A 24,849-nucleotide genomic window follows, 5' to 3' on the forward strand; every position below is an offset into this window, starting at 1 on the left:
AGTTCAGTAGATTTAGGCTAAAGGTAGATTTCAGCCACCTTTTGAACCACCTTCAGAGTCACAACTTCTGAATACAAGTCTTTGGCCCCATCAGCATACTGTGAAACAGCAACACTTAGAAGCAGCTTCACAAAGAAAGAAAGAAAATGGACCCACCCTCTGAAAATGCTGCATTTTAGAGAGGAAAAACAGGGTATATCCTGGCTATAAATATACTACTAGGCTCCAAAGCACTTTTAAGTTTCCAGTCCAAAGGCTGTGTCCAACTCATCATGGCCCATAACAAGACAAGACCCAAGATTACACAACTGCCACCCTCATTCTTGTTTCTATGGAAAAATTGTTCCAAGACACAGGCCCCATGTGAGCCATGGCACACTCCAAAGATGTCTACCTGGACAATCAGAGGAACAGATTTATGAGAAATATCATGCAGAGACTCAGTAAATTAATATGGACATAGTCTACTTTGATGAAACATAAAAATTAAAATGTGATTCAGAAAAGTAATTTTTCCAATGCGGCTTTCCTTCAAATGAATAAACTTATTTCTCCAGAACTCTGAGAAATGTATTTGGTATACAGTATACAAACATGATCTTCTAAATAAAAGTGGCCTACTTTACAGCTTGCAAAGGACAGGCATTTCTGATCCACTCTGAAATTTGGGTGCTGTTATTTAGGAACTAAATGACACATTTAAATTCCAGTTTCATCCAGGCTAGAGGAATTTGATTTCCATGTCTCTCTTTTCCATGTCTACCTGTACAACAACCATGGGTTAGTATTTTTGAAGACTATATACATCTTTGTAGGTACAGTTCACGTTCTTCAACTGCATCTTGAGAGTCATATAAAAAGACCTTATTTTCATACTTGCTTTAGAAACAAACTCAGAATTACCGAAACCTCAACTTTGAATATTACCGGCCTTTCTGCAATAAATATCTTACAAGGGTTCTTTGTACAACATGATCTGCTGCATTTACCTTTTGAATCAAAGGCAGAGGTGTATGCGTTGCACAGTGCACAGTTAAGTCGTGTATGAAACCATTTGAAATGTTCAATGTTACTGTTAACATTCGTCAAAATATTGCAGTGAAAATCCATAATTGATACAACAGACTCCATTCAAGTGCAAATAAGAAAACAGCCTTAAAGCCAAAACATCTATAAAAGTTTAATAAGAATAAATGTTTACAGGCACTTTTAAGGTAATATTTGGGACTCACCTACAAACTGCAGGAACAGCAAAGAGTATAGCTGGAATTTGGAACAGCAAGCAGCAACCACCCAAGTCTCTGTACGATACACAGAAGCATTTCTACAGTTCAGGAGGTGCAAGGGAAGACATTTGCCATCAGAAGCCCTAAGTTCCAGAGCAAGGATGCTTTATCCTAATGTCAGCTACCCTCTTTCTATTTATACTCTGTAACAACAATATTCCAGCCATTTCTGCCTTTTTCAAAGCCTGATCAGGCAAAAATTTCTAGCATTCTCTGACTGTCTTTACTGCTGTGGATGGCAAACAGTTACCAGATTCACTACATCACTGTTTTTAATGGAAACAATCTAGGAATCTCATAAAGCTCAACAGAGGAAAATGTAAAGTCCTACACCTGGTGAAGAATAACCCCATGCACCTGTACAGCCTGGGGGCCAGCCAGTTGGAAAGCTGAGGGTCCTGCTGGACCATGAGCCAGCAATGCCCCCTTCTATTCAGTACCCAGAATACAACTAGCCTTCCTTGGCGCAAAGACGCAAAATAAAAAATAACAAAGTCAAATGAAATAGGTAAATAAAGAACACATCAGGATCCTTATTTCTTTGGAAACTAGTAAGAAATTATGGAGTGAAGGTCTTTTTAGTGGAGGGTTGGTGGAATCCAGCATTATACTTTCCTATTAAGAATCTCATTTAGTGATAAACTGAGACTTTCACAGTCTACTCTGGATAAAAAATTTGCCTATTTAATGCTTCCTCATGGGTTCAACAACATTTTGAGAACATCTGTAACAAGTGGAATACTTACAGATAAACAATACTAAGATGCAGAAATTTTTTAAATTCAGTTATAACTGTAAAGAAGAATTTTTCAAAAAGCTCTTTTCATAGTTAGATGCCTTAAGTCACTGTGTTTTGAGTTCTCTTTGCTGCACTTGAATATTCCCTCTACTCATAAGTGTACTGCAGCATATGTAATGCTTGAACACATGCAACGTAACTCCACCTAACAGATAGAGGTTTTGTGCCTTCATTTCAGTTCCAAGTGTTTATGAGGTTATCCAGACTCTGTGCAGGCTTCTGCAAGCACAGCAACCCTGTGTTCTGCTCACTTACACTACTGCTTTGTTGAATACTGAATCAAACCCAGTGATCTGGGGGATGATGTTGGGGGCTGTCACTTACCCTGGCACATCACCCTCTATGAACACATCTCTTTCAGAAAATGCATTCTTCAAAAACAATAGGAGTCATCAGCTACAAAAGCAAGACCACAGACCACCGGTCAGTTTACTCAGCAGCTGGTCTGTGCCTATGGACATCCACTTCTGAAAAACAGACCAACTGCAGTGACACTCTACTGCCTCTAGAAAAAAAAACACTGACCTCTTAAATGGTGTGAGTGTTCTACAACTGAAAGCTAACTAGAGAGCATGTGTTGCACTCTGCTGACTAGGTGGCAGAGAGATGGAGGCTTTGGTAGGGGCAATGTTGACAGATGTGAAGGACACACCAGTCCTCTTTTTTGACTTTTTAACATGTTTGGTTAACACTTCTTTCCTTATCTAGCCTCTTATATCATTTGAGTAGCTATAAAAGATACTGATGGTTTAGGTATTTTGCCAAACTTCACATTCGCTGTTACTCCTCTCCATTCCTAGGCACCTCTGTCCCTCCTGAAAATACCTTCACAAAGTACATATCTCTTAAGGTTTGAATTAAAAATTCTACTGCTGGGTATACATTTCTATGATGTAGCAATTCAAGTAAAGTGCTGTAACGAATCAGATGACTTTGCAGGATGGAACTGTCCCCCTTAAGAAATTACAGTCAGAGGGTGGGGTCATGACAAATAAAACTATCTCCCTCTCAAAAACTGTAAGAGTTTTTCCAGTCCTTTGGGACTGGCAATGGAGATCATACTTCCTTTTCCGAGAGAACCAAGATTACCTATAAAGACACATAAAAATGTCTTCAGCGGCTAGACCCACCAATTTTTCTGGGCCTCGGGCACTGCACTGCTTGCCTCAGAGGCTCCACAAGAATCAGTGGTTTTTGCTCTTCTGCAATTGCCTTCAGCTAGCCTGTAAGCAAATGGCCTAAATTCAGGTAATGGTAGAACAGCCAAAAACTGGTTTTACTGATCTTTAAGATTAGCAACATATGTCTCACTGGCTGTATGGTATCTACCCAAATCAAACCACCCTGCCTTGCTCATCTTTGCACACTACTGCAATGAATCCCTAAGCAGGTCCAAATGGGTACTGCAGCAACATTGAATCAAAAACCAAAGCAAATGTAATGTGCAGGGAAAAGAAAGAACTTCTGTAGCATTAAGAGAGTTTCAGATTCTTCCTCTGTATTACCTGATTTCAGCAAGTACCTTCTAAAATATTGGAAGCAACTAATCTGTGCAACACCATAGTTCTCACAAGACAATACTGTATCCTACCTATCCTCTTCTAGTTCGAAGCCTACCCCTGTGCATCTCCACACAGGTGGTAGGAATCAGAGTCATTAAGTTGAAAAAGACCTTTAAGGTCATTGAATCCAATCATAAACCTAACACTGCCAAGTCCACCACTAAGCTGTGTCCCTAAGTGCCACATCTACACGTCTTTTAAATACCTCCAGAGATGATGACTCAACCACTTCCCTGAGCAGCCTGTGCCAGCGCTTGACAAACCTTCCAGGCAACAAATATTACCTAATATTCAGTCTAAACTTCCTGTGGCGCAACTTGAGCCCGTTTCCTCTCATCCTATCACTTGTTACTCGGGAAAAGAGATCGACACCCACCTCACTACAACCTCCTCTCAGGTAGTTGTAGAGAGCATTAAGGTCCCCCCTGAGCCTCCTTTTCTCCAGACTAAACGACTCTAGTTCCCTCAGTGGCTCCTCATGAGACTTGTTCTCTCGACCCTTCACGAGCCTCGTTCTCTTCTTTGGACACACTCCAGCACCTCAATGTCTTTCTCGTAGGGAGGGGCCCAAAACTGCACACAGTATTCGAGGTGCAGAGCCTCACCAGTGCAGAGAACAGGGAGACGCTCACTCCCCTATACGCCAGATTGGAGTGGAGCACCTACTCCTGAATTTCCTAAGCCTTGAGCAGCCTAAGGAGTGCTGCTTTCTGTACTGCACTTTAGAAGCCCATCACAACTTGAATGGATGCTAAATAATAGCAGTATCGACACACACTCAGCTTTATAATTCAACATTTGTATGAGCAGCAGTAGAGCCACAGCAGATAAGCGCAGAAAGCTCACTCTGTCCGGATGTAAAAGGGGAGGTGGCTCAAGCAGGCGTATTCACAGGTGGTGCTGCCTCACTGAAGGATGAAGAGGGAAGCCTGTAAGTCCTCTGCAGAACGCACACCACCACAATCAAAATGACTAAGAAGAAAAAAACAACAGCAAGAAGCTCATCAGATTCTTCCTTATGTGAGCAGACAACGGAGAAACTGTGATCGCTCCCTGGAACACAGAAACGGCGGCACAGAACCAACCTCAACGACAGGAGCCGCCTGGGACGCTCGCTCGAGTCCGCCGCTCGGCCGCCGGGGCCGCTCTCCACGCGGGCAGGACGCGCCCCCGCCGCGCCCCACGCTGGTGCCCCGGGCGCGGCCCGCCCGGCCCGAGGCCTCCCCGCGCCGGCGGGGCCGGGCCGCACGCGGCAGGGCGGCCCCTGCGCGCGCCAACCTGTGGCGGCGGGACGGAGTCACGTGGCGGCGCGAGGACCCGGGCGCGCGGGCGCTGGCGTGGGAGGGGCTGAGCCGCCGCCGCGCCGGAGCGCTCCGCACGGCGGGACGCAGACGGGCTGGGGCGGGTCTGCCCGCGCGCACGGGGCAGGCGGGCGGCGGGAGCGCGGGCATCCTCGCGCTGAGGCGCGGGACGTGACTCAGGTACTGAGGCGGAGCCGTCGCGCGTGACGCTGCGGAGCGCTTGGCGGGCGCCCGGGGCGGTCGCCGTGGGGGGCGCAGGGTCTGCCCGGGGCGGTCGCCGTGGGGGGCGCGGGGTCTGCCCGGGCCGGCGAACGCGCTCGAGCGCGGCCGAAGCTCTGGGCGAGCGCGGCTTCACCCCTCGCCCGGAGGCTGCGCAGGGCGCCGGTGGGGCGGCGGGCGCGGCGCGGACTGTCCTCACCCCCCTGGGCGCCCCCCCGCCGTCTGCGTTTCTCCCCGCGCGTGGGGCCGGGCGGGAGCGCTTCCCGCGCTGCCGTACGTGTCGCCCGGCGCCCCCGCCGCCGTCGGCCGGGCAGCGCTGTCCGGGCGCTGAGCGGTGCTGGCGACCGAGGTCCACCCGGCGGCTGCGGGAGCGCTGTCCCCGGCTTCCCCCTTCGGCGGCCGAGTCACGCCTAGGCGCGCAGTGCTGCCGGCCCCAGCGCACGTCCAGTGCCCCACCGGCGGGTCGTGAGGCACCCGCCAGCTCGGGCTTTGTTCCTGCCGTCGCTGCCTTCAGACCGGTGCCGGGCGACGAGGGTCTCCGCGTCCAGCCCCGCCTCCGCGATCCCCTCGCTACTGCTCGCCTTTCACCTCGGGGGGGGGGGGGGGGGGAATGCCGGAGATCCCTTTGTCGCCGCGGTGGCGGTTCAGACCCGCTAGAGCGGGCGACGCGCGCTCTGAGGGACCGTCCCCTCGGAAGGGCATCGCCGCAGCCCCGGCGCGAGCTCCGTTACTCGCTGCTACGAGCGCTCGGAGGACGCCGAGGCGCTCGGGCGCGGCACCGCGCGGCCACCCGGCGGGAGCCGTCTGGGCCCCGGGCGGCGCGGGCGACGTGCCCGCCCCGGAGCGCCGCGCGGGCGGCCGTGGCCGTGGCCGGCGGCGGCGCCGCGACCGCCACCATTGTTCCTCCGAGCCCGCTCCTCCCCCGCGCCGGGCCGCCGCAGCCCCTCAGCATCTACTGGGAAAGAGCCTTTTTTGCTACTGCTCGTAATGCACGTGAAAAGGTCTTGGCTGGCCTTACTCTAAACGGTTCTGTGGAGGAAAGAAAAAGCGCGCAAGGGCGAGATTGAAATGTAGCGATGCAACTTCCTCACCGGCGCGGGCCGTTAGCGCTGGTTGTGCAGAGGCGCTCTTGGTCAGCGGGTTTGCGAGCTGTTTGGGTGAAGCAGTTGGAAGACCGTTTAGTCCAGGATGGCACAGGGTGAAGTGTGCAGTTTTGCAATGTTTCAGAGGGAGCGGTAGTTTGTTGAAGGTGTGGCAGTCGTCAGTTTAAAACTGTAAAACAACCTATTAGTGCAGTACACCTGTTGTGGTTCAGTCGGAAGTATAATTCAAGGTAAATTACAAAAATACTAAGATGACGTTTTAAACTGTGACTGAAGTGGGAGTTCATGTATCTTGGTGTGTGCCACCATGTTACGAAGCTGCACCGTCCAAAGTAGTTGTGTAAAATGACACCTCTTAGCCAGATATTCCCCACCATATTCAGCTACGTGTCCTAACCTAGCTTGAGATGCAGGGCACGTGCATGGGAGCACTTCGTGTATCAGGGTAGTTCCATGGTATTCTGCAAAACTAAGCACGTATATCCAGCTGGTGACAGGGCTGGACCCTTAATTACTGTTTACCTAGCTCTGTCACTTTTTGGTTTTATACTAGACAAAATAAGGACACTACTATAAACAACTGGCAAGAATTTCTATTTTTCTAAAGCTCTGACACATTGCAAAGCTACCATAGATGCAGGGCTGAAATTAGTTTTCATGATACATGAAGAATGAATTGTAAGTATTCAACTGAAGTTGGGATTCTGCAACTTCTATTTTTAAAAGCATATGGTAAGCAGCCAGATAATTCAAGTGCAACTGAAGGCATGTTTGTCACTTTTTCTGTGCACACAGAAAGGGCATATGCTGTCTGGTCTTAAGGTGCTGCTGTGATGCTGACATTAATGCACTTATGGTAGGTGGATGCGGTGTAAAAAAACCCCATAGGCTTTAGAAAAATCAGTCCACTTCTTCAGAAGCTGGGCATACAATATAGATGCAAAACTAGGGAGGTTGACAGTGCTATTGTTACAGCAGTAGTGTATTTGCTTCAAAGGTGGTAGCTGAGAAGATTGAATTGTTACTTACTGTTGTATTTGTAATTAAAGACAATATTTATGCAAGTAATTACCTCAAGATTAAAAGAGCTGTTTCTTTCTTATTAAGAAGAAAGCCACATTAATACTTCTTTAAACGTGGAGTTTGTATGCAGATCTGTGGTTTATTCTTTTGCTTATGGCCTGGTGTAAGTTAGAGGTACTTGTTGGTAACATGCTTATTAAGGAAAAATAAAAAACCCCAAGAAACTAAAACAAGAATATAATCTGATTTTCCCAGGTAATGTAAAGAACAGGATTCTAACATTTATTTTATATATATATATAAAAAAAGCACAACTTCCCCTGTATACCTAGATAATAGAATCTACACTGGTTAGTATTACTTGCTACACATAAAATGGCAGTGTGAATTTACTGTGACATTGCAGTCTGCTAGTAACTTGTGATGTACGTTACTTCCTGTGCTGTAGCAGCAAACACTAAAATGGTTTGAGTCTAACTGGGGACTGGAGATTGATTAATAGTAAGCGTTGGTATGGAACATCACCTACAGCTACAGACAGCACAGAATTACTATATGGTTTATTCTAGGAGGTTTGAGAGAGACATGAGAAAATGGTGAAAGCTGAAAGAAACTCTTAAGAAAGGCAGATGCAGCGGAACTGGAAAACTGTCTCTGGTAAAACAGAGGAGGCCAAAATGGGAGAGTAAAAGTTGCTTGTGGGGCCTTGCGGGGAGGGCAGGAGGTCAGGGCAGGCATTGGTAAATCTGGTAATGATTTTGTAGGGAACAGGAGTTTGCAGCAGCCCTTGGAAATTAATGTATACTTCAGTTGGCTGATATTTAAGCAGGTAAGCCACAAGAAATGCACTACGGTGTCATACCAGTGGCCCATCAAAATGGCTTGTATGAAGTACCTGAGTTGTAATAAATAAAATTCCAGTTAAAGATCTACGCATTAGTGCTTTAGAGCATCAGGAAGGAGTTAAAGTCATGCTGAATAGGCAGATGTCAGTGGTGTCGATGCAAAGGGTACTTGTTTTATACATAGAGGGCTATCACCAGGGTCTGGAGGATATTAAAATAGAATTATTTTTGCAGGGGTCATTTCCTGCAAAATTTCAGTAGAGTTGGTTAGTGTTAGGATTCTTCACTCAAAACCAAGGATAACATACATCTTTTGTTTGGTCTGCTTAGATTTTAATACCCTTGGGCAAATATAGGAGGTTTATGACTCTTACTAACACAGTGAGCCGTCTACGCTTTTCAGCGTATCCATACTCCCAGTACCCTATGAAGGGAGAATGATTATTCTCTTCATTTCACAGATAAGAACCTGAAGGAGGAACTCCACATTGCTCAGCATAGACCATCTTCCTCATTTGGTAATTGTACAGTTCTCAACCTGGGTTCCAGACTGAATTCCAGTCTGAACTGGGTTCCCTACATGGAAGATCATTTTATTTTTGATAACCGTTATTTATTTCTAGTCTAGAAATTCAAGGTTGGGTAGATTTCTGTCATAGTTAAATTAATTCAGAGGAAGTTCTCGAGCTATATAGGTCAGCCTATGTACACACAAATGTCCTTCCTACCCATACTGCTGACCATAAACTACTGCTATGGGGCCAGTAAGGGTATTGGCTAAACACCGATACTAGGTTCTTGACATTTCTGGCTGCTCCTTTTCATAATACAAATGCTTTCCTTTTCTATACACTGCACCATCACACCAAAGACACCACCCACAGTGCTACCTACAATCACCTAGTAAGTCCTTCTAACTGATCCTGTATTAGTTTCCATGGCAACAGGAAGATCACCTCAGGAGCATGAACCACCACAGGTTTAACTACATTTGCTCCCTTTGTTTTACACATTACCAAAGCCAGAACCCAGGCACGATAGGAGGAATCTGGAATAAATACCAGCAATACCATCGAGTCTGTCTCGGAGATACTGAGACTGAGCGGCAGCCAGTTAAATGTAATCCTTTGCCTCTAAGCAGGGCTGAGCTAGCAGAAGCAGAAAGCAAAGCCAACTGTTGCAGTAGTTGTAGCAGGCTTTGGCAGTATCCCAGTACTGAAATGAAATTGTAAGTAAAAAATTTTGCCTGGGCAAATCAACTACAATCCCACCTCTTCTAACGCTAGCCCTAGTGTGCACGTTTCACATGGGAACCTCCCCACTACTTCCTTTTTAGCTCTTAAGGAGGTGAATACAGTCCAGCCTAGTAAGGCACAGCGCAGCAGGATGAAGGGAACGGACATCCTCTGCTGTTTTTACAGAGGCAGAGCTCATTTAGTTGTGGTTAATGGCCTTTTGGTTTTGATGTGTTAACATGAACTACCGATGGGCTAAACCAGGTGAACAGGATCGATGTATGCGTGTGCATATGCAGACCAGTCTTTAAAGGATGGTGTTTGAAGGTCTGGTATGCTGGTTTAAGGCGATTTTTAGCCAAACGTGACAACACACGTGACGTAAAGAAGAGTAAATGGATGTTATTGTTTCCCCCTAGGCTTATTTTTATGAAACGCCGGCAGTAGGCCAGGTTCCCCCACAACTGCGAGTCTCGCTCTTTCAGCCCAACAGAACACAAAACTGTTTTAGGGACCGCAAAAGCGGCAAGTCTCGTGGGCCGGGTGGAGCAACAGACGCCTCTGCCGGGGCCGGGCACGGAGGGTGCGTCCCCGCTGCCGAGCGAGCCGGGCTCCGCGCAGAGCGTGCGCGGGCGCTGCGCGGGGCGGCCCCTGCGGCGGTGACGTCAGGCTCCGCGCCCCGCCCGCCCGTCCGGTCACGTCCCGCACGTCTCGGTGCGGCGGCCGCCGGCGCGCGCGCCCTGCTGGCCTGGCCCGCGCTGCCGCACGTCGCCGTGGCGGGGTTACGCGGGGCCGCGGCGAGCGGGCCCTGCCCCAGGGCCACCGCCGGCGGGGCCCGGCGGGCGGCGATCCGGCGCGGCTCGTGGGGCGGGAGCGGCGCCGCGCAGCCCCCGCCCCGGGGCTCGCAGCGGCGGACGGCGTTGGGGGGCGGCCGGGTCTCGCTCCGGGCCGCGCACGCCGCGGGCTCGGTGCGCCGGTGCCGAGTTCACTTCCCGCCCCCCCCGGAGAAACGCGGGGAAGCCTGGACAGCCCTGCCCTGGGAGCAGCAAGCGCGCAGCCAAGTAGCTTTAACGGCGGTCGATCGCGAGACACCTGCCTCTGGAGGCGCCTTGGGTGCCGGGGCCCGGCCCGGCCCGGCCCCGCGGGCTGCAGAGATGCCCCCAGAACAGCTTTGCCACGGGCTCGGCGAAGGAGCGTCCCCGCCCGCGTGCAGAAGCAGCACCGGGGTGAATGCCGCGAGCCCTTCCTACGGCTGACTCTTCCCATCCAGCCTGCAGAAACTGCCGATTGCTATTTCTCAACAAAACATGCCCATGTATTATTACTGACTTTGTGTTGCCACTAGATGGTTAATACAAAAGAATAAAAATTACACAACCCTTCCTCCAACATTTTAAACATTCACTCCAAATGACATGTTCTATGTGACCGCTGGGAAGTAGTGGGAGTGACGATTCCTCCTGCCCCTTGGACTCCTTCAGTTTTACGTCTTATACCTGGTCTTTATGCACTTGAGCTGAGGTACTTGAATCAGTGTTTCTCCTGTTATCATTAATATTACAGAGCTACCAGTGTCATGAAGTATTACACTTTGTGCACCTACTCTTGTGCTGTCTGGCTATTCCCTTAAAAAAAATAATCCTTTTTTGAAGAATGCTTGATACTGTGTATCATACAGTACTGGGAAAAAGTGTCAGGAGAGTTGCTAGAGATGCATCTTAAGACTTCCATTTAGCGGCCCAAAGTCTGGTGCAGAAATTGCCCAGTCTAACAAGCTATGCGTTTTTATACACTCTTACAGCAGTCAGCAAATCAGCCATCTGTAGTAGCAGGCACCTAGATGTCCAGTTTCATTGAGGTATTCTGTTTTGCTTCATGTTTAACCATTTTACATTCCAGTTGTATGAACTTAAGACAAATTGTTTTCTGTTTATATGTGATTTGCAGAAAACAAGAGGTGAAGCTAGTAGTATAAGGCTTACTGTCCTTCTTGTACAGCCCAGGGTAATAGAACAGCTACAGTCATGGCCAAGTTTATTTCTGCATCATGTATATAAAGTTGTTTCTTCCAAGAAGAGGGAGTGCTGGTTTAAATGCCATAGTAAGTACATTCATACAGGCCTATTAACAAACATGCATTTGGTCCTCAGTTGTCTAGACAAGTCCGCATCAACTAGATTGTTGTGCCATACAGCCTGGTTCTGAAATGGAGCTACGTCATTCCCAATGCACAACAAGCACAGACCTACACTGGTGAAAGCAGAAGCATTCTTTAATAATGAACATCTTCTCTGATGCGCAGCTGTGGTTGCACTCCTCTTTTAGGTACTATCATAGAGAAACGTTGACTCAATAGGAGTAATCAATTGCATTTTAAAGAAATGGTCAATTTTTATACATGTAAGATTTAATGTATAACTTGTTTGAAGCTCACTTTTAACATTTTCAAGACAATAATACGCAGACCCTACAAAAACCTGATTGCTGTGATGCAATACCTCCCTGCACTCTTCACATACAGGGACACTTTATCTGCCTTTTCAGTGTCTTCTCCCCCTCCCCTTGTCGCTCTGTTTTAAAACTTTGCAGCATTACTGTCTAGTACATAACATTCTCACGAGATTTTATTTTTAGATGCAAAGGTGCTTATGTCTGCATGCGGAAGATGTGAAAGATAAGATTCATCAAACAAAATATTACAAAATTTTACTGATAATGTAATAATAATGGAAAGCATTTGCTTCAGGCAGACAGTGATATTGAGCATTGCTGCAGTTACTAACTCCCATCATCCACAAAAACTGCCCGTGCAGATTTTCATTGCAGTTTAGCTTAGGTACTTACTTGATGCGTAAAATCTGATAGCTCATCAGAAGCTCAAAGGGATCTGTCTATCATTTCAAGATATCAGTGCATCAGGGCTGTATTGCTGTCCCCAGTAGGGAACAAAAAGCCTGGGTGATTTGTCCACTGTTGCACAGAATACTTGTGATGCACCATGACTTTGCATCCAGGTCTCCTAAACTGAATAGTCCAGGAGCTTCACGGAACAAGGTCTTGTAAAAAAAAAATCCCACAGACTTTAATGCAGCACTTACATATTTATGAAAGTCAAATACACCCCTGAACTGTTATAATGGCTTCAGTTTTTCTATGAAACAGGGATTTGGTTGAAATCCAGTTTTGACTTTGAGAGAGCTGTGAGGGGATGTTCATTAAAAACTCAGCTGTGTGCATCTCATTTTTATGTATTTTTTGCAAGCTTTGTAAGGACTAAACCCAAACAAGGAATAGTTAAAATTGCACTGCATCTTCAAGATTTGTATTTAAAATAGTCCCATGTCTTATTTGTAAGTTTAACTGTAGTACAATTTCTGCCTTTTTTGGTTAGATGATTTTGGTTAGGTAATTGTCCCAATGTCTATAGAATGTAATTGTTTTTTGTTTCTTAGGGAACACTCTTGAGCTTCATCATGGGAGCTGTAGTAGCTGATGATGGTCCATCTGGTGTTAAAGCCCCTGATGGAGGCTGGGGCTGGGCTGTCCTTTTTGGATGTTTTATCATCACAGGATTCTCCTATGCCTTTCCAAAGGCAGTTAGTGTCTTCTTTAAAGAACTTATCCGTGAATTTGGCATTGGATATAGTGACACTGCATGGATTTCCTCCATTCTGTTGGCCATGCTTTATGGAACAGGTAGGTAGTTCTCTGTTTCTGAAACAGTATTGCATCATACAATGATGTATGTAAATCATACAGCCATTTACAGCATGAATTGTGACTGTATATCATTACTTGTGTGCAAGTAAGGCATTCCAAAGAATTACTATTAGTCACATAAAGCCAGAAATTACTTAAGCACATCCAGCTTGCATACAAAATTAAATCTCTGTAACTCAGTAGGTACTAAAGATGATGAAAAATTCCGTGGCACTCTGAAGATGAAAAAGACTAAATGTTTGATTATAGAGGAAAGAACGCTCTTAGAGATTGGCCTGACAGCATGGACAAAGTACGGAAAGAATCATGGGATCATTTAGGTTGGAAGAGACCTTTAAGATCAACTCCAACCGTAAACCTAGCACTGCCAAGTCCACCAAAGAAGAAATGCAAACTGACATAAAATCAATTGAAAAAAATGGTTTATCTCAGCAACTGTAACTTGCTCTTCTTGCCTAGGTCCACTCTGTAGTGTATGTGTCAATCGCTTTGGCTGTCGCCCTGTCATGCTAGTGGGTGGCCTTTTTGCCTCAATGGGGATGGTGATAGCCTCCTTCTGCACGAGTATCGTTCAGATCTATCTAACTGCAGGTGTGATTACCGGTAAGTAGCGTGCATTGTTGAAAATGAGTTAGCTAATGTCTTAGCTTCAGGTGGAAGTTTTGTGTAAGTAACAAATATCTAAATCATCAGGATCATCCAGATGAGCTCTTATAAAGATGGCATACAAATGTGGAATTAAATTTTTGGGGTTTTTTTTTTTTTTGGTACATTTAATAGCCACTGCTGTAATCAGTGAAGTGTAACCACAGAGTACAAGAATATTATGGAGGTGAAATGGTTTTAAAAATGTTATCTTAGAATTCATCTATTTGGAATAAAATTCTTAAGTCATGAATCAGAAAAACTAATTAGAAAATTTTTTAATAGCGTTATTGTAGGCCAGTATTAATTTTTACGTACCTTCTGTTACAGGTTTGGGTCTGGCACTAAACTTTCAGCCTTCACTCATCATGTTAAACCGTTACTTTGACAAACGCCGGCCCTTGGCCAATGGACTATCTGCTGCTGGGAGTCCAGTGTTTCTTTGTGCTCTCTCACCGTTGGGGCAGATACTACAGCATGAGTATGGTTGGAGAGGAGGATTCCTTATACTGGGTGGGATGCTGCTTAACTGCTGTGTGTGTGGAGCATTAATGAGACCTTTGGAGCCACCCAAAAAGTCTGAAGCTACCAAAGAACCAGCTGAGAAGAAAGTGAAGAAAAAACTTCTGGATTTCAGTGTGTTTAAAGATGGTGGTTTTGTAATCTACACGCTAGCAGCATCTATCATGGTGCTTGGGCTCTTTGTTCCCCCAGTTTTTGTTGTGAGTTATGCCAAGGATTTAAGGTATCATGACACCAAAGCAGCTTTCCTTCTGACTATTCTGGGATTCATTGATATCTTTGCTCGGCCTATTTGTGGAATGGTAGCTGGTCTTAAGTGGGTTAGACCACGCTGTGTCTACCTCTTCAGTTTTGCTATGATTTTCAATGGCTTTACAGATCTTATGGGTTCTATGTCTGTTGATTATGGTGGCCTGGTGGTCTTTTGCATTTTCTTTGGCATTTCTTATGGAATGGTAGGTGCTCTTCAGTTTGAAGTTCTCATGGCGATTGTTGGTACTCAGAAGTTTTCCAGTGCTATCGGTTTAGTGCTCCTGGCAGAAGCTATGGCTGTTCTAATTGGTCCACCATCAGCGGGTAAGTATTCCATTTAGTTCAGAATTCAAACTCATTGCATTGCATCCGTTTACACAAATTGTATGATGAGGGAGCAGAAAAAAGACAAAATGAGTCACTCGAGAACTGCATGTTGTGCTAGTGTTGCACATGCTTCACTGACTTTCTGCAGTTACAATCTGAAATAGTCCAAGACAGGGTGGGATGAATGTTTCCCTTCTTGGATCTATTTCAGGATTGGTTGAATTGCCATATGGAGATGCTGCTCTTTCTCCACTGAAAGCCTACACTGGACCTCTTATTAGTAGATGGCTACTGTTGTATGAGATGAGTCTTACACACAGTGAATAACTTTTGTGAAGTTCAGACCTCTTTGGAGTTGAGATTCAGAATATGAAACCTGTCAATTTTCTTTGGAAAGTACTAGGATAGATTCTCTATACCCATGGTAGATTTGGAGGAGGAAAGAAAACATCAGAAGGAAGAAAAAAAATCTTACAAGAACTATAGAACTGGACTGTTTTAAGAAAGGTAGACTGATTTTGTTGCATGTCTCACAACCCAAGAATAAGGGGACAGTACAGAATATTCAGATTCATTAATTTGAATTCAAAATTGCAAATTAATTACTAATCAAAGAACATACATTTTACAGACCCTGAACTGAAAAAAAAACCCCACCAGTTCACTGCCATAAAATGTTTACTGTTTATATCAGACACTAAAAAGCATCATATATCTTTATTGTGACAGAACCCCTCGTGTAGAAAAGACTACTATGCACTACTTCCTCTGATCTTCAGGTTTGGAGAGGCACTTCTTTCACTTCCATTAAGTCCTGTAAAAATTTTAACTTGACTAAAGCATCAGAATCAGTCAGTTACTCCAGACTGAGTATTAAGTAAGATTTGCATTTTAAGCAGACAGTGCACCGCCTGTGTAGGAAAGGAAATGAGATTGGGAGCAAGAGGAAGCTGATGATGCCGATCCCGGCCATGGATGCACCCGTTTTAATCTGAAAGACATGGCACTTGTCTCATCTCTTGCACGTGAAGGCTAGGCTGGTTTTATTCCAGTTGAATTGCATGACTCTGTGTGTGCAGGGGAGTATGTGTTTTGGGATGTGATGTCAGTGAATGTTAAACTGAATTGAAATAACTGAGAAATACTTTGTTATAAACTTGTTAAAATGCTATTTCAAAACACTTGCTTAGATAGTCATGGTACTTCTAGCAGGGGTCATTTAAATGTTTAAAAAAGCAGAAAAAAAAATCATTGCAAGATAATCACTTTTGTTAATTACCTGGAATATTGTCTTTTTCAGGAAAACTCTTGGATGCAACAGGGAGGTACATGTTTGTTTTTATTATTGCTGGAATTGAAGTTACCACCTCAGCACTCGTATTGGCCTTGGGAAATTTCTTCTGCATTAAGAAAAAATCAGAAGAACCACATACAAAAGAAGAAGCAGCAGAACGAGAGGAATTAAACAAATCTGAAGACAAAACTCCCGAAGATGCCAAGGTGGACTCTATTGAAGTGGAGCAGTTTCTGAAAGATGAGCCTGAAAAAAATGGCGAAGTTGTAACTAACCCAGAAACGTGTGTGTGAGCATGACAGAAAACCAACTAAGCGTTTAGAAAAGAAGGATTTTCAACACTATTTATTTTAGAAATAGAGTTAGTTTAGGGCTGGGCCACCTGCTTTATTAACCGGAGGCCGGTCAGCTCATCAGGTCTCTCTGGAAGCTGATTAGCTAGAAAACCTTCTATCGGAAAATTAGCTTTATCAGTAAAAGGTGGAGCATTGTGGTTATACTTTTTATGTAAACTAAAAAGCTTTTATAAACACAAGTAGAGTCTTGCTATGCATCACCAGAAGCTGCTCCCTTGGAAGAGATATAGGAAGACTGTATTTTAAGAAAAGTGGAATTATATGTATGTTTTCAGACAATATTGGTGAAATCGCTGTGTTGTGCAGCTAAATATAATTTCCCTTTCTGCGTTCTTTGTGAAGGGGAAAAGAGTTTGAGATGGAGAAAAATCTCAGGAACTTAAAGGTCTCCATTAGGTTTTTTGAATTTCTTACTTTTTTTTTTTAGATTAATTGGCTCAGCCCTAATTTAATTTTGATATTATTTGTTACTTTGTTTTATGTAAATGTTATTTCTGAGTTTTGTCTAAACCTGTAATCCTTGTAATTACCCTCTGAAAATACTGTACGTGGAAAGGCACATTACAGATATTGTCCTCAGCAGATCACACAAGTGGTAGTCCGAGGTAGTACTGAAAGAAGAGAAAATGAGCAGAATTGATCCTGACAGACCGTAAGCAAACAAAGTTAGACTACATTTACATACAAGGTTTCCAGTAGTTTCCCTGCAGCACTGAAAAATATTACAAGTAACGTGGAGAAGACAGATACTAGGTTTAGCAGAATCTTGTGAAAGAGTGTCCATTTTGTATCTAAAAGAAACAGTATAAGTTTCAGATGACCTGTAAATCAGAGTGGGTAGACTTGGGGAAGGGACTGGACTATTTTGAAACATGTTAGCCATCTTTAAAATGCAATGTTAGCAACACAGGAAGGTCTTTTTTGATCTTGTTTTTGTGTTTGGGTTTTTGATTTGTTTTGGTTTTCTTCATTTAACCCACCCCCCCATCCTTCTGCTTAATCTATGGAAGTTCAAGGTGCCATTTTTGCTGATTGAGGAAACACGATAGAATTGTTGATCGTATTTATGACAGCAATGCATAAGGACCCGTCAGGAGCGGGGTCAGATCCGCTACTCATCGCACAAATAACAGGGAGTCTCTGGCCAGTCTTTTCAATCTCCTCTGACATTGTTATGGGGGAAGGAGAAGAAACAGAAACACCTCAGACAAGGCAGTGACAGCACATTTGAAGAAACGCAGAAAGGGAAAAGATTCATTGTGAGGATGCTGAATAGAAAAGGAAGGTAAAGTAAAAGAAAGGCATTTTATATTTTTTTCCCCACCCAAACACACTCAAGAAATGTAATCTTTTATATAAAATGATGCTGCTGCAACCCACCTTTCCAATACATTTATAAAAAGCTCTCTAAGCTTTGTGACTGCCATAACAATATTCAAAACAGACTAATTGTAACAGATTCAGTTTTCTTGTTGGCAGCAAAGGCATACTGGCTTTCAGGTGCCAAAGTTGTTCCACTCAATAACTGAAAACTAAAAGACCCATATTCATTAAAACCCTGTATCCCTTTTAAAAATAACATTAGTTATTTAATACTCAACCATTTTAACAGGAACATACAGTAAATCCAACAAAGTGCCAAACCCATGAACCATTCTCTAATGGAACTATTTCAGATACCAGCTTCCATTCCGGTAGTTTCTTCAAAACGGTTTTGCACTATTAGGACAACTTTGAACAGAAATTTAAAAGTTAGGATCATGATGGGGTTTTTTGAGTGATTTTAAAAAGAAATAGATCCTGCACTGAATAAAGTTAATTAACTTTTTATTAATTTAGTAGCAGGAATTGCGCTGGCATGTCCTAATTATAAGAACTTAGTAACTGAACTTAGCTCCAGTTTGCTGAAGTCTAAATCAGTACTTGGAACACAACACTGCTAGCTCCAGAAGGCCACCTTAGGAACGGGCAAGAGGAAAATGGAATCCACAGATCAGTTTATGGTGTCCCCAGAAGCTGCTTCAGAAGATACATGAAGGCGTGATAGAGCTTTCAGATTGGAGTTCCCTGTTCTGTTTCAAAAAGCAAAAACTAGAAACCTTCCCAAAGGTGAACTGAGGTTCTCAAACAGCCATTTTTGTCTTACTGCTGGTTTTGATCACCAGATTTCTTTGCTAGATAATGCTATACTGTTATCACAAAACTAAATGGTTATTCCTTTGACCTCAGGTTTTGTCACAATTTTAAGTTTCTGTACATTCTGCAAATTATCTCAAAATTTTGGGCTTATCTTACTGACTTTCCAGACTATGTTTTTATTTTCCAGACATAATGCCTTTATGGTTAAGCTGGACACAAGTGTTATGTTACAATTTTATGTGATTGGGGCAGAAGAGGAAGTTATTAAGACAAGGGAAACACATTTCAACAAGGCACCTTCTAAAGTAAATCTGGTGTTCACAGGAAGTGCCTCATTGGCCTATACAAGTTCTTTTCCTCGACTCAAAGATGAACTACACTGAGTAGGACTGCCAGTGCTCTTGTGCTGTTCTCAGCACAGACCTGCCAATGGATTGCAGTATTTGTGAGAGATGCTTACTGCATGAGAGAAGTCAAATCACAGGACTCTTTTTATCGACTGTGAGAAATAAGGGTTGGAATGTAATGAGCTAAGCAGTTTCACGCAAGCTATAAAATCTACTGTTTTAATTATTTACAAGATGCATCAACGGAGATGAGAAGCTCCTAATTCAGATCTCTCAGCAACATCAAAACTGGCAGGCTTGAGAATACTTCTGAGTTCTGGAGCCAGTTAAGCTCCCTGCTTCCATTCTGTCCCATTCAGGGGTGACATCTGGGTGTGTGCTAGCTCTCCAGTCCTTTTTTCATTCAGCTGCCTTTATTTCCTTGGAAAGAGATTGATTATACTGATAGGAAGGAAATCTCCATGCATGCCAGATCCCTAGCCTGGACAACTGTGGGCCAGTATGCAGGGCTGTGCTGAGGCATGTATCCAGCTGCTCCTACGGACATGGCCACAAAGGCCTTTACACTGAGCTATTTTATAGGCCTCCCTCTTTCCTACCCCAAGATGTTAAAAAAAAAAAAAGGCAAGCAAGCAGCAAGTCCTTAGGTTCCCAGCACTGTCTTAGAACACCAGCTAGGAACTGTTACATATAGGAGGGATTGTATTGCAACTCTTTCTCTTGGCAAGACTAGCCTGGCTCTGTATTAATTTAACTCTGCCTATTGTAAATTCACAAAGAATTGCTTTTAAACCTCTCCAGGTATTTTGGTAAAGTATTTTTTCAGTCTCAACACCACTGAGATCCCCTTAAGAGCAGTTTGTGAGATGTGCTCTTTCATGTATTTTGAGGATGTGCACGGTTAGAGTTATGAACCATTGCTAAAGAGATGCTAATTGCCCAGGGACACAAGCAGAACAGTTCCATGCAACATTACCTGGATGAACCTTTGCTCAACCTTCACCTGGTTAAAATTTTGTGATTTGAAAAAAGGGAAGAAAAGAGGAAAGGGAAGGCGGGTAATTATACAACTGAATTGCCAAGCATCCCAAAGACAACATTATCATTTGCTCTTGCATCACACGCTATTGGAACAAATGTAACTTCTTTAGACACATAGTTCATGAATCTGTGAAGTCCATGAGGGAAACAAAAAGTCCAAAAATTCCAAGTATAATACTATAAAACAGTCAATAGTTTTCATAGATTGTTTCTCTGCAACTAATGAACGGTGTTTTAGTGTACAGGCTAGCATAATTTAAAGCTTTTTAGATCTTTGTACATTCTATAAATTGTGTACTATAGGATTTATGGTTAAAATATTGTATGTTTGATCATGTAACGGATCTTAGGCCCTTAATTTCTTAATGCAAGGAGACAGTGTGTGTATAAATGCCTCTAACACACAGAGAATATATAGAGGTGTATATGTGTGTACATATATATATTTATATATGTATGTATCAATCTATATATATCAAACATGCAAAATACCCAGTAGAATAGACAGTTTGCCTGTTTACTAGACAGAGTTAAAACTATTTTCTTCCTCTTATACAAAGATCAGTCTTTTTTTAAAATTGAAATTTAATTTAAAAATTTCTGAATAAAATATCTTGTAGCTATTTGGAGCCTAGCTCTCAGCAGAACTAAAAATCTTAGAAGTGATGCAGCTATCTGTTTAAAGTCACAATCTCTAGATTTTATTTTTCTCCAGTCCTTAAATACACTACAGCAAGCCTTCAGCAGTACCTGCTGCTAAAGCAGCTAGTTCCCTTAAGGTGAGACTTGAGAAGGTAAGGTGTGAAGGACTGGACAGATCTTGTGCTTGTTAATATTAAATCCCATCCAAACAAACATGTTAAACAATGTAAAATCATTCTCTAAAAAGAAATTAAAACATTCCCCTAACCAAGCAAACTTCAAAATCAAACTCCAAAATACACTCGTGCATGCACCTTCATTACACCCCGAAGAAAAGCTTCAGTTTGGTAGGCAATCATAGCTAGAGGGCTTTCAGAACACAAACTCTTACATGTTACAGCATAAGTAATGACTTCTGTATGTGTCTGTAGACCGACATCATCTCTACCACACTTGTCTTTAAGATTATGGGAGTACAATTCTGTTTTGTGCAAGTGGGGTGACTTTTTGTTTCCTGTTAATGCACTTTAATGTAATGTGTACACTTAGAAATTTTTTTTTATGCTTTTCTAGTAAACTGTTGCAAATGTAGTGAATAAATATTTATTTGGTTGTCAAAAACTGTGGGTGTGAAAAAATAAGCTTAGAAAAAACAGCTTTTAACAACCAGATTTGGAAATTTAGCTTCATTTGCACATGCTCAAATAGCTGTACAGAAGCAGAGTGCTTACAGAGAAGAAAGTAAGAGGTGACACTGAGCTGACAGGCAGACAGGTTTTAATGTGGGCAAGAGGACTGCTTTTGCCATGACTCATACTTTGGCCAGTTCCAAAATGGAAATGGACTCCTGCTGTAAATGATCCTGAAGACTACTTTAAAGGATCAGCTATTTTAAAATAATAGCTATTAATTTTGTGATGTTCCCTGTAGAAATTATTGTTCTTGTCCTCTGAAGAGTGCTCCAGGTTTTGTTTGCAGGTAAAGTTTTATAAATTGCTGTGACGTATATAGTCCTAAGTATTCTGAGTACTGACCTGCCAGCAAGCTATCGTCAAGTGATGCTCTTTAGAACTTGAAAGCTCCTAAGAAAACACAGTATAAGAATACATACATGGTGAGGTTTTTTTGGATCCTATGGTACCCCAGCTAAGACTGGCTCCTCAAGGTATAATCTCAGGGCTACAGTGAATCAAAATTACAGTCTCTTCAGTGTAACATGAGCTATGTTTTGCTATCTAGAAGGCTCACATCTATTTGTGCCTAATTCTAAGTATCTCTGCTGAGGAATTTTGGAGAAATATCACTAAGCTCAGCTTCCAAAGTTCTCCATGTATTTACAATGAAAAGATCATAGGTCTAGTTTACATAAAAACCCCTGTGTGAATAAACATATGATCACCTTTTTTATGCTAGTTTAGTGAAGTTGGTAAGACTTAAGGTGCAATCAAATGCTTTGCTACCCTGCTGGCCAGATCAAGCCATATGCTGCTACAGGAATGAGTGTTACCAGGTGGACTGAAATGACAGAATTTATTAGCGTGCGGTCAGCACATCCTTGTGACAGAAAACCAAAGAGTTTATCTTTGCCTCTGGTACTCTGAGTCTGAAAGACAGGAGTCGGGCCATTCGCTGTGGGGGAAAAGAGGCATGACCTGAGTTGCAGACCTGTCGTCCCCTTCTGCTGGACCTGTTGAAGGAAGGTGACCCACCAATATTTGAAGAGTAAACAACTTTGACAATAGCAGAGGCACTGCATATGACAAGTAATGGCTTTGGAATACATTCTTTTAGCAGCCTTATCAATGCTTCTGGAATAGAGCTCATCTTTGCGCAAGTAGGAAAAAGGCGCATCTACTACAAAAGTCAGGGCTCTTGAAAGTATCTTGTTAGTGATACAGTCTGTGAGATCAGCAGACCTGCATTTGTCTGAGAAAGTATGGAAAGTCAGAGGCAGAGTAAAAAGCTACTTACCTCTAGTTATACGCTCTTTGTTCCTTGACTGATCTCAGTACCTGCTTCATCATCTCAGCAACATTCCAGCTGGCAACTTTCCTCACTATCCCTAGATGAATGCTTCAGAGCAGTAAAAAAGGAGGATAGCTCTTGCTCTTCTGATTCTTCATCTACTACTGTTTCAGCAGTTTAAAGCCTTTCAGTGGAAAACTGAATCCAATGAAGAAGCTTGTCTAGATTTTAGTATTTAAAATTCTTAAGTAGCAAAAGATGATTCAGTTTTGCTGAAAAATGTGGCATAAGATCTGGTGGCTGACAACATCAGACAAACTTAAAATAAAATTTCTCAGCCATGAGAGCAGAGAAACATTTGGTGTTTGGGGTCTTCTAAGAAAAAAATCTGCACATGACCTCAAAATACTGTGAATAGCTGACTTACCCTTTCCTTAAGGATTGTGGGGAATACAAGCAGCTCTACGTTGCCTTTGTGCCTGTAACGCTTGTAGCTTTGAACCAAGATGAGGACTATAATTAAACTAAATGTTCTGTCTGCTTATGAGATCAGGACTAGACAGTTTCTTCTTATGTACCAAATGAATTCCTGTCCCGTTCCACATCCCACCCCAAGTATCCTGGATTGGTCACAGCAAACAGTAAACTAGGGCTTAATGCTTTAGAATGATATACACAATTTCCCCTTTTTCCACATTCCTATTTGTCCATTATGCTTATATTTCTCAGACCTAGATCTTAGCTATGCATTTTGAGTCAAGAATTTTCCCAAAATGAGATTAAAAAAGAACACTATCTTAAACAAAGATAGAGGGTTTTTTTTTTGTAGACTGCATATTTTTGTAGATTGTGTACATACAGATGTCATCTAATTTTCTGTTGTCCCTCTGCCTGCAGCATGCAATGGTTTCATCAAAAGAACTGAAGCATACTAGTCTTAGTAACATTAAGCAGGAAAAAAACCACCAATGTCTGAGGGAAAAGTCATAGTGTAACTCCTGTGCAAGTATTTGCTGATAAAAGTTAGTAGGATTTTGTTGTGAAACAGATTCTTACTGAAGATCAGGCCTCTGAGCAATCTCCTGGTACAAAACCAATGAACGATACAAATAGTCCGTACAATTCAGGTTCAATCACTTAAATCCAGACATATATATGTAATGCAAATAACTGTCACCTGAAGGAACCAGAGGGAATTACTGTTTTTAATAATGAAGTACTGCATTCTTTAACAGCAAAACCTTTTATTATTAACCTGTCTCATCTGGTGAATTTTAGAAGCTACTCTGCTGTAGGATTAAGTTCATGGTCAATTACACTTCCTCACAGCTGGATTAAATCTAGATTTCTGACCAGGTGGCTCAGCACTATTGAAAAAACCAGCAGCATTGTTTGTTTTCACTTAGTATTTTGTACACATGAAATGCTGCTTTTGTAAAGCAAAAGTTAAAGAACAAAATACGTACCTTTTTATTTCATTCTTGTACAAAGAGAAAATAAATATTCTTGAAATGAACATGTACGCTCTAGCCAATGATCTGCTTACAAATCTGTAAATTCCTTGTAAAGATTCTTGTCGAGAAATTAGATTTCTGAAAGTGTTGCCTTTGACAGATTTTAGGGAGGAGCGGCCACTCAGAGGTCTGGAACGTGGGAAAATGAAGACAACAAATGGTTGTGCTTATGATTTTTTCCCCACTGGAGAATGAAGGATGAGAGGTCTTCAAGTTCTACATGACTTCCTCCAAGGGAGATTTTGAGTACCTTCATGAAGTTGACGTGGAATATATGGACTACTTAAATGCTTTTACTTAGTATCTCTCTTAAAGCATAGGATTTATTGTCAATTATTTTCAAGGTACTTGTACCACAACGCAGGGACTCTGTAGCCATCACGATGATGTAAAACAGCAGCACAGCTGGTATTTTTCACATAAAAGCACAGAGCCAGTTCTAAATGAGAACTGTGAGGACAAATTAAATATCCTTTCAACTTTTAAAGGCCTGCTAATAAGAAACACAGGATTCTTGAAAGTTTATTTGCCCTCAGGTTATGAATAGACTTTTGACAATTACATACCAGAAGTCAGGACTTTTATTATACAAGGCATTGTGGGCAGAACTCAATAATTTTCTTGCTTTTATCCTAGCTCCCATAACTGATCAAGTCTCAATAGCAATTCTCTTCCCATACTTCCTATCAGTACAATGTATTACTTGGTAGGA

At 42.9% G+C, this 24,849-nt stretch overlaps 2 protein-coding genes across 6 annotated transcripts in view; one reads left to right on the top strand and one right to left on the bottom strand.

Annotated features, from left to right (window-relative positions):
- Positions 1-5,869, bottom strand: part of CCDC57 (coiled-coil domain containing 57) — a 53,381-nt gene extending 47,512 nt beyond the window's left edge. Inside the window, exons 1-3 of the mRNA XM_074847249.1 lie at positions 5,818-5,869; positions 5,069-5,755; positions 4,733-4,925 (exon numbers count right to left, since the gene is read on the bottom strand). Coding sequence (XP_074703350.1) covers positions 4,733-4,925; positions 5,069-5,755; positions 5,818-5,869 — 932 coding nt within the window. The remainder of the gene's footprint in view (positions 1-4,732; positions 4,926-5,068; positions 5,756-5,817) is intronic.
- On the top strand, positions 5,056-24,139 carry SLC16A3 (solute carrier family 16 member 3). 5 transcript variants are annotated; one of them, XM_074847530.1, is made up of 6 exons: positions 5,102-5,128; positions 11,524-11,698; positions 12,826-13,069; positions 13,553-13,696; positions 14,069-14,836; positions 16,140-24,139. In XM_074847530.1, the coding sequence occupies exons 3-6, from the start codon at positions 12,847-12,849 to the stop codon at positions 16,424-16,426; spliced, it is 1,422 nt and encodes a 473-aa protein (XP_074703631.1). In that variant the 5' UTR covers positions 5,102-5,128; positions 11,524-11,698; positions 12,826-12,846; the 3' UTR covers positions 16,427-24,139. The 5 variants fall into 5 exon arrangements, with proteins under 5 accessions (XP_074703632.1, XP_074703631.1, XP_074703633.1 ...); XM_074847528.1 differs by lacking the exon at positions 5,102-5,128 and adding an exon at positions 10,251-10,894; XM_074847531.1 differs by lacking the exon at positions 11,524-11,698 and having other exon boundaries at positions 5,056-5,128.
- Positions 24,140-24,849: the final 710 nt, after the last annotated feature.

Source organism: Strix aluco, chromosome 21 (genome assembly GCF_031877795.1).
Source record: "Strix aluco isolate bStrAlu1 chromosome 21, bStrAlu1.hap1, whole genome shotgun sequence".
In the NCBI taxonomy this organism is placed as follows: domain Eukaryota; kingdom Metazoa; phylum Chordata; class Aves; order Strigiformes; family Strigidae; genus Strix; species Strix aluco.